Source organism: Pelecanus crispus, chromosome 17 (genome assembly GCF_030463565.1).
Source record: "Pelecanus crispus isolate bPelCri1 chromosome 17, bPelCri1.pri, whole genome shotgun sequence".
NCBI classification, from domain to species: Eukaryota; Metazoa; Chordata; class Aves; order Pelecaniformes; family Pelecanidae; genus Pelecanus; species Pelecanus crispus.
In genome coordinates this window covers 573,861-590,990 of record NC_134659.1, presented here as the reverse complement: position 1 = coordinate 590,990, position 17,130 = coordinate 573,861, and the positions used below count along the sequence as shown (strand labels likewise).

General features: G+C 43.3%; 1 protein-coding gene across 5 annotated transcripts in view; it reads right to left on the bottom strand.

Moving 5' to 3' along the window:
• Positions 1-1,593: 1,593 nt before the first annotated feature.
• The window catches only part of PHTF1 (putative homeodomain transcription factor 1), a 31,897-nt gene continuing 16,360 nt past the window's right edge, over positions 1,594-17,130 (bottom strand). For 2 of the 5 annotated variants that reach the window (XM_075722512.1, XM_075722514.1), the window contains 17 exons: positions 13,625-13,681; positions 13,465-13,534; positions 12,764-12,922; positions 12,367-12,526; positions 11,464-11,589; positions 10,473-10,632; positions 9,237-9,410; positions 9,079-9,156; positions 8,062-8,271; positions 7,551-7,679; positions 6,859-7,131; positions 6,053-6,184; positions 5,766-5,852; positions 4,620-4,775; positions 4,120-4,215; positions 3,312-3,437; positions 1,594-2,922 (listed from right to left, as the gene is read on the bottom strand). In XM_075722512.1, coding sequence (XP_075578627.1) covers positions 2,902-2,922; positions 3,312-3,437; positions 4,120-4,215; positions 4,620-4,775; positions 5,766-5,852; positions 6,053-6,184; positions 6,859-7,131; positions 7,551-7,679; positions 8,062-8,271; positions 9,079-9,156; positions 9,237-9,410; positions 10,473-10,632; positions 11,464-11,589; positions 12,367-12,526; positions 12,764-12,922; positions 13,465-13,534; positions 13,625-13,681 — 2,214 coding nt within the window. In that variant the 3' untranslated portion in view covers positions 1,594-2,901. Of the gene's footprint in view, positions 2,923-3,311; positions 3,438-4,119; positions 4,216-4,619; positions 4,776-5,765; positions 5,853-6,052; positions 6,185-6,858; positions 7,132-7,550; positions 7,680-8,061; positions 8,272-9,078; positions 9,157-9,236; positions 9,411-10,472; positions 10,633-11,463; positions 11,590-12,366; positions 12,527-12,763; positions 12,923-13,464; positions 13,535-13,624; positions 13,682-13,745; positions 13,791-17,130 lie in introns of those variants that run through there. The other 3 variants (XM_075722515.1, XM_075722516.1, XM_075722513.1) reach the window with 3 other exon arrangements.

The window sequence follows — 17,130 nt, the reverse complement described above, 5'->3', positions numbered from 1 at the left end:
GTCTGAAAAAAGACAGTTCTGGGTTCTGTTAAATAACATAATTCCTTTGGCTTCCCTTGGGGCACTATGTCATCCTCAGCATTCTTTGTGAACATAAGCAATGAGCGCACATTTATTTTCAGCCTCATTGTGGTGCTGTATACTGAATTCCCATCTTTAATTATGTAATGCTAGTTAGGAATCAGATTTTTTCCCTCTGTAGAGGTAACAGCTGACCTGTAGGACAGAACCAACTGCCAGAGTAGCTTCGTAAATGAAGTTCTTGCCTGTGTATAGTAAAGTCTCCCACGTGTGATCTGTTCTAAGAGTGCTCAATAGGACGCTATGCAGGGTACATGAGACTTAATATCTATTGTTTGGGCTATAATACATATTTTAAAAAGAGGAATGTTACCACCAGAATCTACTGACGCATCAGCCCTACGGCTGTGAGAAGAGCAGACTGCTTAAGTTGAAGGGGTTTATTTTCTTCATAGTTTTAGTGATAATTTCCTGACATGTTAGGTTCTTAATGACAGCAAAAAAGTGGTACAAGGAGCCCACTGGTCCAGTTTGCAGAAGGAGAAAGAAATGTAAAAGGTCAAGCTTTACTTACGTTAAAATTCAAACTAATACGATTCGCTATTTTAAAAATGAATGAGTGAATATCTCATTTTTTGGCTTTGAAACATTTGATGTTTTTAAAGCTTAATGAAGCACAGTGAATCGGTTCTGAGTTGAATTCTTTGGAAGTAGAGATGACTACTCAAACAGCTTTTTAAACAAAGACTTTGAAAATTAAATAGGCTTTAAAGCAGATCTGAACTGTGCTCTGCTGCTTGACTTTGGATGATCCATTGAGATTTGCTGTGTAGCATAATACGTACAAATACTCCACGTTGTGGAGTATGACTGTGAAAATATTTAATACTTTGAAGTAGCCTATGTAGATATTAACCATGTATTCTTAACAAGAGATTCTGTTTTATGTTGAGTTGTATGCACTTGCCCTAACCACTGAGTACAGTAACAAATTCAGACGTTTAATACAAAGATGAGTTAGCACCACTGAAGCTATCTCCCTGTCATCAAGTACCCCTATATTTTTTCTGTATGTTAATGTGACCTGATTCAGTGTCTTACCTGTGTGTGATTTCTCCTTCCATAGAACTTGTATCCGTACTTACTGTACCAGATGATGACTTAGCAATGTGGCCTTGGAATGCTAAGCAATGTATGGATGTACTGGGTGTAAATGTTTATATATTGTACAGCACCTTTATACATACTTCTGAGGTTCTGACTAGAGAGAGACCTGTAAATCGCTCATTATTTTTTATATAGATATTAAAAAGAAACTGCAGTTCATGGCCTGTTGGTTCTGCACTGTATAAAATAGATTCTTTGTTGACTTTCCGTGGTGTGATACTTCAAACAGCTAAATCTGTGACCCAGGTTTTACCCACAAACATAATACTCTTCTAATGCAACTTACTGTTGGAAGTTTCCTCGATGCCCTGTTCCAATAACAAGTGTTCAACAAAGGTATTATAAAAAGCATCAAGTCATGTAGAAAGAGGTGTTAATGATGAAATACTTGTACTGTAGGTTTATTTGTACATTTTGATATATAAAATTGTTATCTCCTTTTACATCTTACACCTTTTCCGTGTGCAGAAAATAGCTGTAAACAATTCACTACCAAAAATTCTTATGCCATCTTACCCCTTATGTGAAAGAACGAAGCTATGCAAAGTTCCTCAGGTTTTGCTTTTTTTCATTACTAATATAATAGAAGACAGTAGAGGCAGTTAAGGAAAAACGTAAGTTTAACAGATGTCTTTAAAACAGTTTGTTTCTCTCCTATGCCCTTTCTAAACATTAATCTACTTTTGGGCGAGGAAGTCTTTGCCACGTCTCTTCCACTGAACTGACTCTCGCCACAGGGTTCTTCCTCAGGTGTTGCAGCGCAGGGCACTGCTGCAGCGCGGAGCTGCAGCGCTGCTCAGAGCGCGGAGCAAAGCTGGCTGTCAGAACAAGATGCCAGGATGCCCTTGGTACAGAGCCCAGGCTAAGCATAACGGAGGTGTTACAGGAACAAACACAGCAAAATAGTCTATACTTGATAAATGCTTTACTTGTAGTTTGTGTTGTAAGGTTGTTCTCATGTAAGTAATGTTTTCAGAAAACGATCGTTTATTTGCAGAAGACCCAACATAAGCCAACCAGCACAAATGTTACATTGCTTAACTGTCAGCATGGAGGCAGAACTCATCTCGTGCAGACCCAATTTCAGTGCATCCTGCAGTAGTTCAGGATAAAGAGGCAAAGCCTCGAGCACGCTGAGCTTGTAAGAAAAGAAATACTCTTCAGCACATTCAGATAAACGTATTTATGTATCATCAGTCTGAGCAGAGCTCTGAAGAAAGATGCACGCATTGAAAACTTGCAGCATAGCTCCAGAGCCCTCTGAAAAGGATGGGGCTACCTGAAACAGGAGGCCCGACCCTTCGCTTGTCACGTGTGCAGGACTGGGCTTTTACAGAAACAAGGCACCTGTAGCAGTCGTCGGTGTCGCTGCAGCAGGAGCTCTCGCATGGCTTTTACTGTTTGATGCCCCACACTGCGCACACAGTTCCTGCTATTCTCAGTGCCAGCTACTCCTGTTTGGCCCCGTTAATTCCTTGTTGCTGTGTGTCGGTGCCATGGGATGACTTTGCTAATTAGACCAGTTTATTCTGTATGTTACAGAACAGCAAAGCAGAGGGAGAACTTTCGATACATACACTGAGAATCTGTTACAAAATCGTAATTACAGATTTCCGTAGTTTCAGAGCACCTCTGCTTTTTGCCCGAGCTATTGGTTGCCTTCTCTGGTCTGTCTGTCTGGCGGAGAGAGCCAAGTGCTGATGTTCGGTCACTTCACGGTTTAATTTTCCATAGCTGAAAAGAGAGGTGGAGCGTATTGGTCAGAAAGCCATAGGTCTGAATGCTTTTCATCTGCAGGTAAAACTCGGTCTCCTTTGCCCAGCCTGCGCTGAACGCTCCGCTCCGCGAGCTCTGGTTTCAAAGTGTCTGGGTCTTTGTTCTGAAGGGGAGGATCCCAGGCTCTGACCGATGGCTTCACGTGGGCACTGAAGACCCGAACGGGGCTGAAATTTGTCAGCCCTGTCCCCCCGCCCGGCTCAGGGACTTGGCAGTGATACATTCATGTGGTCTGTTCTCTGAATTACCACCCATGCCCTTTCTGCTCGGGTGGAAGGAATGTGGCAATGGTACAAAAGTGACCCGACAGGATGTTTCCCGTTACTTTGTATGGGAGTTAGACTTACTCTGATATTGAATCCTAGAAGATCACTTATAACACCTGAGACAGCAGAGAGTATTACAACACGTGTGATATTGTAGATCAGTGGATTCATGGTCAGTCCGTACAGCCTAAATGGAGTATCTAATTCCTGCAGCAAAAGGGGAAAAAAAAAAAAAAAAAAAGTCCATTAGTGTTAGTCTGTACCAGAAGGACTTGAACTTAATCTGCTGACTTTTAGCTTAATGTGGGCTCTCTGGCAGGTGCTGCTATTCATGCAGTGCCTCTGTATCCTTACTTAAATGTACGTACAGAAATTCCCACTCTGTATTTCAAGCCTCCCAGCTCAAAGATGTTTTCTAACAGCCACAGGGAATCTGAAAAGTCTCCTTTGTAGCAACACTAGCTGCGTAACAAGAGCTTGACACAACAGGCTGTAGAATTTGTCTAGACTAATTTATGTGGCTCAGACTATGCTCTTTCTTTTCTAAATACCTACTCTGCTACTGTCAACAAGCTTCAGCATCAAAGCTGCTGAAGGAAAATGAGATTCAAGCAGTAAGGAGACATGCTGTGTTCATACTAGCCTCTCCTCTCGCTTACCTAAATCATAGTAAGCTGCCACTAATCAAAGGTTTGCAGCACTAATTAACCTCATGGGTCTTGTATTGCTTAATCTTATGCCATGGCTATAGAAGCACAGAAAAACTCCCTTTGTGACACCTAACTTACCTAGCCATGAGAAATGGGAAGAGCAAAAACACGCAGACATTGTCATTAGGCATTGCTTCCATAAAATTTAGCAACTTATGTTTTTAGGAAGAGTAGCTTACCTTGAGGAGCTTTGTAGATAGTTTCAGAACATTGTTTACTAGAGACAGCTGTTCCTTCTTGTTTGGCTTCTTCTCCATCTTCAGGTATAAGTTTATCTGTGAAAGAGACGCGTTACAGGCCAGATGCTAATACTCAGCACTAGCCCCCAGCTAATTCCTACCTGAGGGAAATTAGAGCTGGTTTTTGCAGTCTGCTGTCACTCCTAAAGAAGTGGATTCATCCACAGACAGGAATTTAGCAGTGATGATACCATTCTTTTTCCAATGGACGTGGCTAACGTGTCAGCCCAAAGACAAAAATAATCTACAATTCTGAGTCTGTCCAAATGTTTAATAGCTTGTCCCTCCCCAGCTGCATAGTGTCTTACTGCCTTCTGTCCAGCACAAGTGTTGATTTCTAAATTTTAAGATTTGATTCCAGGATTTTTTAAGCTGGTTTGAAATGCAATTATTACATCCAAACACGCCACAAAGCCAAAGAATAAGCTAAATGGAGATACCTGCTCAGTGAGCAAGATTGAAATACTGCTGTATTTCTTGTTGGTTTCAGAGCCCAAAGACACCAGACGTAGCAGAAAAAGAAGAAGTGCTGCCTCCCAGATTAGGAACTCCCAGTTGTAAGCTGCATTCAGAAATGTTTTGTGACCCTTAAGAACCTGTATTGGAAAAAAAAGGCCAATGTCAAATACATGCCTGTTCTTTGGAGAAGTGCAAAAGCATTGCCCTTTCCTCTTGTGAACAGCCATCCGTGCTCTATAGCCACTGACAATTTTTCCCTTGAAGTGTAATTCAGTCATGTAACTAGGTTAAAGAAAAAGGTCTTGTTTCTAACCTGGCTTTAGCTTGGAATTTGATTTTTTTTCTTTCTGCTTAGGAAAGGACGCTTGTTCTGTCTCTTTCCAATTATCTGGTAATAAAACGTCTTTCCTTTCATGTGTGCTTGTCCCGCTGGCAGCCTTAGACCACCACAGCCATGCTAAGCTGATTCTGCCTTTCCCAGTATGTACTCAGCACGTCTAGGACTGGGATTGTCATTACTTCCTCCAGAAACCTGTGGCTTAGAAAAGCAATCACAGCAGTGAGAGTGAGTCAGTGTCATCGATCATAATCATTGATCTTACTGCTACCATAACTGTGTCTTCATGGTATCAAGAACTTGCCTAAACACTGTAAGGAATCTCTTGCCAAAAACAAAGAAACCAAGAAACCAGCTCCAGCATTAACACTGCTTACTGTAACAAGGTTTAGTGAAGGATTAAAAGGTAATAGTTATTGGCCTGCTTTTCAACAGCAGTGGTTGAAGAGGGTGCCGCAGTCAGCCCTCTTAAATAAAACGTCCTGTGAACACGTGAGGTACTCGGGCGGAGTCCTGTCCTTTGTGCGCAAAAGCCTATGTCCTGAAATTTTCCTAATGATTATAAAAACCCACACTTTCCTCTGCAAACACAGAGAATGTATCTATCTCTATTACCAACTAAACATTACAAAGCTTTTTAAAAAATGCAAAACTCTCTCTATTACTTTGGAGACAAAGAGTTGCAATTCAAGCGCTTGGTTGGTTGGCACAAGAGAAGTCGCCAGTAGTTTGGGTTTCCCCCCCACTACTACTTTTTTTAAAAAAAAAAAAAAAAAAAGTAAAATCTCACCTGGGCACAGCATATAAAAGCAATTGAAAGAGCCAGTAAAAAGACTGACGACACGACAACATCCACGGATCGCTGGGGGCCTCGCCTCTGCAGAAACAAAGACACTGGGTCAGGTCTAAGGTTCGGCTGCAGAGCTGTGAAGTCAGGGCTCACCACAAACGGCTGTAGTTGGGTAACGAGTCGAGCAGTGCTGCCCAGAGTGCCAGACAGCAGTGAGGTGAAGTACCTAGAGACTTGGTGACACCCTCTGTAATGATCAAAGGCACCCATCTTGGACCAGAACTCACCTTTAGATAGGAACGAAGGGACAACCAGATCTTAATGTTTTCTACCTTCTTGAGTCTAAAGTGAGGAATTTCGTATTTCCTGGCTTTCCGAGCAGATGTAATGTGACTAAAAAGCTTGGCAAACAAAAACCTCTGCAAATTAAAAACATATACACACACACATAAATTAGTCTAAACCAAAAAAAGATTGCTTGGGATTGCTTAGCGGTAACTGGCAGAAGCCTGGTGGCACACTGGGGAAGCCTGACGGGGGACCTTGGTGCACGGCCTCTCGGGTAAGTAGCAGTCATCATGGCAGAGATAGAACTGCTGCTGCTACGCAAGATTAGCTAAAACAGTAAATAACGCCAGCTTGCCTACCACGCAACGTTTACAGCCACTTCGATAAAGCTACTGCCCACAGTCGTGAGGGAGCTGTGATGCAGCCACCTGTCTAATGCTCCGTCTTAGAAAAGCCCAGCTAAATAGGCTTTTTTCTTCACCACAAATGGCTCCATGTAGGAGCGTTCACTTCCACGCAGAGCACCATTTCAAGCTGCTAAAAGGTTGTTTTTCCCCTGGGGGAAGGGGGCTGGCTAAGAGGGGGAGCACAGGGGGCAGGAAGGGGACTGAGAGGTTTAAGTTTGTGACTGATGAACAGGAGTCACCAGACTCCCCTACCTGCAGCTCTTGCGCATCTTACCAGCTGTGACACTTCAGTTTGCTGAGACATCCTTGTCTTACCAGTGTCTTCAGCGACAGGCAGCATGGTTTTGGTAGAACACCCGCCCCACGTTCACGAAAGGCAACGGTACATTTAAACCTACCTGTTTGTATGTTCTCTCAGCAACACACATCATGAAGAAAAACATCCAAGTTAAGCAAAGTCTTTCAAGGAAGTTGATCGCAGACAAAACAATGACAGGGATGCTAGCAGGTGCTCCACAAAAGATGTGCAAAAGCTCCTTTAGCGAAATGGAGCACAGCTGCTCCAGGTTGTCTGTGCGGAAGAGTCTGTAGAGGAATGGCAGGAATGCTAATCCAATGGTGATGATGTTTCCCAGCATTTGATAACCCACTCCTTGCTGGTAGGCATTAACCTGGCAAGCAGGAGCAAAAACAGGATGATTACCTGGGTGTTTGCATCAAGGAAAAGGCATGCTGCTGTGGCAGCATTAATTCAGTCAAGCATTCAGTTCCCCTTCCCTTCAAAGGACATAGCCTGAAGTAATTCCACCCAAAGCCAACAAGAATTGGTCAATAAATAATAAACCCACCGCCTTCAGCACACTGCAGAGACACAGCCAACAATAATCAGCACTCAACAGTCTTCAACAGAACTTCCTAAATTTTGGTTTATGCAGTTTTTAGGAAAACATTTGGGACAACTGCATTTGGAGTTGAGGAGGGACCAGCGTTACACTGCACTTCATATCTGCGTGTATAGCTACTGGCAGGTTTTTTGGTTGTTTTTTAAAGCGTGAGGGAGAGAGGTTGCGATGCCTTACAGCCCTCTTACCCTGCTCATGATAATCCCGCTGATCTCCAGCACAGACATGTCCACCTTCTTACAGTCATTCCCTTCCCAGATCAGCGCACTCACTTTTGCAGATGCTGGACTTGTATTCTGCAGCCAAAACAAATGGTTCTATAAAAGAGAAAAGAATGCAAAAGGCATACAATCTATTTCTGTCCCGCTATTAAATAATGCTTTTTTCCTAGAAAGCATTTAGATTGAGAGAGGGATTCCAAATATGTCTTTGGGTGAAATACTTCGTTTTGGGATTAGCAGTGGTCCAGATAATACCAGGGGGAGGAGGGAGTTGATCACTGCTACTATTTAGATCATTCCAGCCTTCCGTGTGATTAGCACTGTTGACAGAATGGGCTCATCCAGCATTGGGTTGCTCACATTACAGCACCAGCACTGAGATGTGTCTTTCGTGTTATGGGGGCAACCAAGGGGGGAAAGGGGGGTGGGGGTGGGATCTTTCATAGTATTCTCAGCTGCTGGAGACAAATGAACAAACCTGCTGGAAAACATCCTCCTTCAAATCCCGCCTGGTGCCTCTCACAGTGACTTCCTCGCTGTCGCTGGTGCAGGACGAGCGACACTCTGGCCCGTGAAGCAGATCATCCCAAAGCATATCTTCTGTCTCAGAGTCATGGCGAGTACTTTCCGAGTCTCTCCGGGTCACACTACAGCTCCGGGACCCCACGCTAATGCAGGACCTCGAGTCCTTTGAAGATGAGCAAAATTTACACAGCACAGCCCCACACCCAATTTGCAGAACTGCCTCCTCCCCGCCCCCAGCAATCGGCTAAATCGGCTTCCCCGGGCGGTGGAGAACTCCCAGGCACACCCACCCGATGCAAACGCGCAAAGACAACACTACCAGGGACGGCTTCTGCTACCAGCATTTCTACACGGGAAGTCACACAGATAGCGTTAGTTCCCCATCTCTATTCCCAACTTTACAAAATAAAAATTTACTTACTCTAATGCAAAAATGTTCTGGCTTTTGCATAATCTGTTTTAAGATTTCATTTATATTTTATATTTATTTATAATTTTTATATTTATAATTCGATATTCATATATTTTCTTTCTATTTCTATTCTATTTTCAGGTGGGGGGAGTGATGGGGGGAACATAAACCAAGTAATGAAGTGAATGAGTATATATCACAGAATAGATTTATTTCTTCATTTTAAAATAAAAATTTATTAGCATAAAATCTACAGTGCTGCGTCCCAAACCACAAGAGCAATTGCAGCAATTCAACACGAACTATTAGAGGCAGCTTGGACCACACTACGCTGCCAACAGAGCGATTTTTTGTTTGTTTTGGTTTTGTTAAGCAAAGCAGTATACTCACAATTGCGAACAAAGTTTACAAAGCTGCAAGCAAGCAGCGAGGGAGGCCACACCTTACACCTGAAGACGCCGAAGCGCTATCATTTAATAATGGTCTGTTCTAATGGGGAGGATGTCCCTGCGCTGGCCAGGCTCAGTAAAGCTCTGTCTCTTGAGTTTACGACCATACCTGACTATATAACGTGGATTCTAGTTCCGATTCCACGACACTATCAGAGTCTCTGGCACCTCTAAGGGCTTGCTTGACCTGCCAAGACCAAAGGAAAACCAGCTCATTACCCATAGCAAAAAAAGGTGTGGCAAATGGCATACATTCAACATGAGTACCTGTGAATCAGCCTGGTTCAAAGAAACAAGAGGCCTCTTCTTCTTCTCTTCATAGCTATTGTCACTGGAAGCCCCTTCTACATTCTGGTGTAAGAGGACCCTTTGTGCCATTGCTTCAGCGTCCTCCTCACTCGAAAGCTCATCAGAAACGCCACCTCTGTTGGTGCAGTCATTCTAGAAATACAGCAGTCAAAATAAGACGAAGGCACTGAAAAAGGACCGACCTGAACCGCATCAAACCAAAAGTTCAAAGCCAGTGCTGCTACTACACTGGTAATACACAGTAATCTCTACCTGCACAAGCCAGGAGATGATCTCCACAGAACATGCAGAAACGGAATCCAACTCAGCATCACAGAAACATCGCAAATTTTAACTCCCTCCCCTTGCCTTGCCACAGAAGTAATGAGAGGGAATCTTGGGTGGGGTGGAGTCGGATTTGGGGCACAGGCGGGAAGAGGAGGCAGCAGCTCTTGGCTATGTCTTACCAGCAACCTTAAGCCCAGGAGAACAGATGTATCCACAAGCTGGTGGCTAGCAGACCCGAAATCATGTGTCCCCCTACACCTAGCTCTGCTCCTCTCCAAATGCCTAGAAATAGAGGAGTTGGGATGGCACAGTACAACGGTGTTCCACACAGGTTCTAATCTAGGTTCTTCATGTGGGAGTTAACACCTTACCGACCCAGAGGAGCTTCAAAATTAACTCCGCAAGGCTCTGTGTTTTAGAGATTTCAACAGAGGTCATGATGCTTTAACTCTGTCTTTCTCTCTCCCCAAGGTATGTTTCAGACTTTATTTTCCTGCCTCCCCAGAAGACGATATTGTGGGCAACTGTTTGCAAGGCAAATTATTTTACAGAACTGCTTCTGAAAATTTCTAATTTACTTTTAATCATTATCAGCAGTCTTCCTTAACTGAACGTCTTGTGATCAGAAGTCTCTACAACTAAGCAAGCACCTTAGTAAAACAGACATTTTCCAGGATTGTCCGTGTTTGACACACTTGACTATTGCAACAGATAAAAAGGTGCTGGCAGTAAAGCATTAGCACTGCATCAGCTGTTCAACTGAGAAGCAGAAAGGGTGTTCAGGCTTCCTATATGCAAGCAAAGATTAGTAGAAGAAGGGGGTAGCTTATATCAGATCAAACCACACAGTTAAGTATCAACAAACTTTTGGGCACAGACAGAATACACTGAAATTTCCGACTTCAAATGGATCTTTCCTGCCAGTACCTGATGGCTCTTTTCCCCATCGGAAAGTTTATTTTTCTCTTTGAAGTGCAACAGCCTGTATTCAGATCTGGCATGTCTGTGCTTAATGCCATTATTCACAGCATTCACACCATTTTCTGTCTCAGTCCCTTTCTCAGCTACCAACTTTACTCTTCTAATCCTATGAGAGAAAATACAATTAAATGCTTTTATGTCAGAGAAAAACTCCTTGAGGAAAACATCATGGTCTCTCTCACTTGCCACACAGGTACATTAAACAATATGGCTAAGGGAATACGTTGGTGTCTTCTGCTGACAGGCTCTTTGTGTCCTGATTCTGTTGAAGAGACTTACATCTGCTTCACTCTCACCAGACGGTTCTTTTGTAACTCTAATAGTACCTTAAAACTTCCACACCAAGAGGGAAATTTTTTCTTATTATTATTTTGAAAAAAAAAAAAAAAAAGAGCAATTCAGAAGGCAAGAAGTCCTCGTCAAGAGAAAGGACCTGTCTGTTGAAAACTCACCAAGAAACGCACCTGAGAAAACAGCAAAAGACAATGAAATATTATCCCAACAATCTATCCTCCTTTTCCTCGAGTTACTTTTAGAAAAAGTAAGGTGGTAAAGTGGGATGACTATTCAAGCAACTTAAACTACAAGGCACAATTGCTTCTGGAAATCGGGTAAAGCAGGAATATAATTTGAGCATACACATTCAAGAAAGGTCACTTATCTGGTAAATAAAAACAAGCTCCGCCACTTTCTGCAACTCATCTAACGCTCAGTTTTAGCTATAGTGCAAGACATGGTATGATCTCCTAATAAGGACAAACTAAAAATTCATGAGGAATCCGCCTCCTACAATACCAAGAGTGCTTTTAGTTCAGAAGAAACTAGTTGGCAGACTTTGGGGATGTCAGTGACAGTATACATTCTGTCTTCATCTTCCAGATATCAAATTGTTCAGAGTGTCATTACAAATACACCAAACCCAGTGAAGATCACATACCTCCTTTGGAAAAGCATACCAAATAAATTGTTAAGAATGGATGCAGATTCAGACTGCTCTTCTTTACTGTTTTTGTCAGGAGAAGACCAACTGTTTCCATCAACACCCACAGATTTGCGTAACTTCCTGATTTTTAAAAAGAGGAGAATTAATTTTGCATAGCAGGCTATTTTTACATCTTTATTAAAGATGTATAAATAAATCAGATTTGAAAAGCCTTTTAGATGCTATTTTTCTTAAGTCCGGCAGACAGAATGCTTATTTCCAAATAAATTTTATTTGGATTGACATGCATATAACCACAGAACATCAGTATATGACTAGTAAAGGACGCAACAGACAAAATCTGGACAAAAGCTTTACTGTCGAAATCTAATGGAGGCTAACACTAACCCTGTGTTCAAGTATATCGCATCAGTGTTTAAACTGAGGCCTAACAGTTAAATACCTAGCAGATGAACCGCAACATCTCCCACACGCTCAAACAAATTGCCAGCAACGAATCCACCACAATCATCTCTGTCATCATTTGCCTGCTCTCAATACACATCAGCAATTCCCTACAGTTAATGCCAAAGCAGGACACCAGAGTGGTTTGCAAAACCTTGAGGATGCCTTTCTGCGCAGAATGCCCTCCTCTGGCCACAAAAAGCAACTCTTTTAAAAGCTACATTAGAAAAAGGCCTGGCTGACAACTAAACCAGACCTACCACAGCCTGGTAAATCTGCAGCATTTGTCTTGGACATGAGAAGATTACAAGCAAGACAGAAAATACTCACTTTCACATTTGTGGTTAAATAACATATTTACATAAAAATAGAAGATGTTTACCCATTAACTTCTACCATGAGCAATCCATCACATGCTTTGATGCCAACAAATGAACCCGTTACCCCGCTCACCTCCTCCGTCTGCCAAGCCCGTTGTTTCCTGAAGGTTTGTTGATCTGGGTGGACACTATCTGACAGTGAACAGTTCCCATCAGTAACATAAGGCACATTGGTCCCATGACTTCACTTGCATTCACAACAGGCATCATGAAATACAACACAACTGCTATGACTGAAAAGGAGAAAATTGTATCAAATGCAAAAATTAAGAGCACGGCCCAGTTCTTCTGTCTTAACTATTTACTTTTACTCTGTTTTATAATTCCTGCAAATACTAGTGCCACACATCTTGAAGTCTACATTAAGTAGGTTCCAGATAGGATCCTTATACTTTAGATTATGGACTACAAAAGGACGTCACATTCCCTGCAGAAAAAGGATTGCGGCACAGACTGCTACCACCCCTTACCTTGCATAACATAGAGCACCAGGAGCCACATAAAAATACGCTGGGACGTAACCTGTATCCACCACTGGCTGAATAATGGAAAAAATACAACTCTCACAATTCCCTTCCGAGTTAGCGATGTCCAGGGAATTTCAGGCTTGGCTTTGGCAAACGTAGAGCCTTGGAATTAAGGGAAAAACAAACAAGTCATTAATTGTGAATTACAAGAATTTCCTTGCTTATGACTTCCTCTTTGGCCAAGACCAAACCCTGTCAGCAGGCTGCGGTTCAGAAGGGTGACAGCAGCCCAACTTCAGGCGCTCGTCCAACCTAAACAGCTGAAACAGGCGCGTCTGAAGGTAGCGCCTCCTCTTACCTCAGCACACCGGCTGCTGACCCTTCCCTACCTACCCACCTCTGCTCTCACCAACCACTTAGCACGGCTTTTGCCGAACCACCCCCAATTCCTCCTGCCAGTTTTCGGGTTTTCAATGCTCCTTTTGCACCAGCGCTAGCAAGCACGGGCACCTGACCCCGCTGGTAGGGTCTGGGGCTCCAACAACGCCCTGTGCTGCTGCTGCCAGACAGCTGAATGACTCAGGCTCCGGGCAGCCACTTAACAGTTCAAGGAAAAATACCTGCCAGAGAGCAGGCTCGCCTTTCCCCCACCCTGCGCAAAGCAGCGACGCCGGACACCAGCATCTCCCTCAGGGACCGCTCACCTCTGATTAAATCCACGTCGATCAGATCAGGCTGAATGTGACCTTTCTTCTTAGGCTTGTTTTTGAAGCCCTATGAAGCCGAAAACAAAGGCCTGTTAGCTGCGAGGGGAGCCGAGCCCGGGCTGCGAGGGCTGCGGGAGCGCCCAGCCGCCGCCGTTACCTTCATCTCGGTCTGCTCGATGGACTTCTCCCATATCTGCTGGTCGTAGGCCCCGATCTGGAAGGAGAGGAGACTGAGGGCACGGCCGGGCCCGCGCCCGCCCGCGCCGCGCCGCACTCACCTTCTTCTGGTACCAGGAAATGGCATCCCTGTCGCGAGAGGCCATAGGGCGCCGCGGGGCGCGGGCGAGCTCGGGGCGGCCCGGCCCCGGCCCCGGTACCGGCCCCGGCCGCCGCCTGGGCCGCTGTTACCCTGGAGACCGCCGCGAGCCCGGTGCTCGACTGCCTCCGCCTGCCCCCGCCCAGGCAGCGCTAGGAGAGCGCCGAGCGCGGCTCCGCCCCGGCCCACCGCCCCCGCTGCGCTCTCGAGCAGAAATAAGCAGCCAGGCAGTAAAGGACAAAATCAGACTTTGTTTATTAAAAAAATACTTTACAGGAAAAAATTCTATGCATTCCGTTGGACTATTTTACAAAGAAATAGCTTAACAGTTTGACACTCGTGTACAGTCAGCTACTGACAGAAATGCACTGCGTTAGAGTATTCACACAGAGGCTCGAGCGCTTCGCCGCCGCACTACTCATTGTAAAACCTCTTTGAAACACTTGCTAATGGCAATAAATATAACTAAGGCCGCACAAAGCAAACAGTCTTCCAGGCAATTGTACACGTCCTCTGTAGGCAGAGACCTTAGATAAATTAAAACCACAGAAAAAAATCGTAGCTGCCAATCAAATCACAGAAACAGCGATACAGAAGTCTCTTTACATGTTGTACAAAGAAATCAGAAGCATATGTGTTTCTCTGCAGGCCCGGCGCGCCGCGGCCGCCATCGCCCGAGGCTGGCATCGCCGCGGGCCTTCGCGCCGGGCGGCTGTCGGGGAGCTGCTCCCCTCTCCTCAACCCCGCCAGCAGAGCTGCCAACACTCAGCACTCCTCGGAAACTACAATTTCGGAGTTTATTACTCGGTTGATTCAGACCTGAAAACGGCCGGCCACGCCAGATTAAGGACTTGAGCTCACGCCTGTGGGAAAAGCTCTGACAATTAGCCTTGTCCAGGGGAACTAAACTGTAACACGCAGGAAAACTGACAGAGTACAGCAGAGAGCCCTTTTTCTGTATGGCAAGATCTATACCTGTGAAAAATGTTGATTATAAATCCCCTGAGAACACTTCGCTGAGTGTCCCACCTTCCTGAAAGAGAACGTGTCAAGTATCTGCACAAAATGACTTGCAGCATGTCTGAAGGAGAGAGGAATCTGAAGCTAACTGATATTTCATCTTTAAGTTGCATTTTGCTAGTCCACTTCTAGAACAACTGAGCGACTCGCCTTTATCCCAAGTGACATTTTTAATCAACAGAACTTTATTTTAAATAGAAGCCTAAGCCTGAGTTCCGTATCTCAAAGCTGATCACTCTTCATAGAGCACTCGGTCAATTAGCAGTTGTCTCCAGCACAAGGCAGGAGCGTTTTCTCGTTACCAAGTGACACACATATCACAGGGCAGATCCTCATAAATGGAGAATTCAGGCTTTACAGTAACTGACCAGCGCATTTATATTTATGAGCTCTTCAGTATCTATCTGGTACTACTGAGAACTATTAGAACAACCCATGGAATTGGCCAAAGTTTGATTACCTCTTTATGTAGGCTGTTTTATGAAATCTTACAGATAAATTCAAACAGCCAGCTATTTAACATGAGAGACATTCAGAAATACTTACTTGGACCTACCCAGAGATTTGTTTTGCTCAGCACAGACTAAGTGGCTTGAACTCGTTACTTCATTTCTTAAACAGCTATAGCTTATAAAAATCAGTATTCTACATGTCTTGTTCTGGAAAACATTTGCACCTTTCACATCAAGGCATTGTTCTAATTCTGCTCTGTTGTTTTCAGCGCAATTGAAGCGATCTTGAAACAATGGCTAGACACAGTACAGCCATCAGCTTCATAAGCAATCCCTCTCATACTTTACATCCAGAATTGAGGTGGAGTTTGAAAGTAGTATGCCATTTTGGTTAAAGCGTACCAAAGCTGATAATATGTTTAGGTAACAGATTTTTATAAAGTTTGTTCCTCTCTTCCTCAATCTTCCAAGCATGCTAGAACAGCATCAGCAACATTCAAGTCATTTGAAGATACATTTCTGTATTTAAATCTGACATTAGATATTAAGTTAGTAATTGAACGGAACATAAAGAGAGCATGATACTATTAGTCATGTCCCTCCATCCAAAGAGATAAGTCAGAGCATTTTCCTGGTATTTCAGGCTGTAGTCACATATTTCACTAAAGCTACAGTTTTGAAAGCAACATGAGCCACTCTGGTCTTCTTGCTTTATCCACTCAAAAACATGCTATTAGAATTTACAGAGGACTTCCAAATTGATTCCCTCTTCATTCTATTTCAACTTTCACTATAAAACAGACAAGTTGGCTCTTAATCTGTTTATTCTGCCTTTGAAGTTATGTTTGCAGACTCACTGTAGTATCTGCAGATTTGTCAATTCCTGAGTGATTGTACGCAGTGCTGGCTGTCAAAGAACGGCCACCTTATCGATGTACCTCTACTGACACGACCAAAGAATAGCACATGTGAGAGTGAAATGGGCACTTGGAAGACTAGCAGACTTCGTAAAAAGGAAAGAACACCCTTGGGTAAGATGATCTTTGAATGTGAAGGATGAACTGAAACCACTATTGCCTGTGAGGAATTTTACTTTGCACAACCCTTAAAGCTATGAAATTCCTCTCAACATAGAAAGTGGAAAAAACCCACCAGAGAATAGACGGCTCATTTATGAACCAGTCTGGGTCATCTAGAATTTCTGCTAAGATTAAATTACACCCCTGCATGAATCACATTACTTTTCATCATAAAAGCTTTCCATTCTAACACCTTATTTACACAGATTACTAAACAAGTCACTACCACTTCAATCTGTAAATTAGTTTTAAATTGAAATATTTCCTAGTCCTCATTTTTGTACCGAAGACAATACATACATACACATAAGGAGTAATACAGGTTCTAACTAATCACTGCAGTATCTTCTGATGATTATTCTTCTATCAGTTTAAAATAGTGACCTCTACACTGAGGTGCTAATATGTATATAAAAGCCTACACAAACAATATTGCACAAAGTAAGATTTATAATAGAGTAACATATTTTAGAGACCCTTATAAAGAGAAGAGTAATAATTGATATTAAAAAGATGCATCCAGAACTAACACAGCATCTTCGCTTTTGTCTAGTCTAACATAGTGTTTTCAAATCTTTCCTACCCCAGTGAGGATTAGAACAAATAAAGTTATCTGGAGACAGCTTAAGTTGCACCAAAACCCAACTTGTAATCTAAATGTGGGGAGCGGGAAGGGAGAGGGAGAAAGGGACAGGACTTTTCCTTTTGATGACTGGAAAGAGCGGTAATAAATGGGGTGAGTGAAAGTCAAATACAGATTACACGTTAACATCCAGAAATATTGAAAGATTGTTTA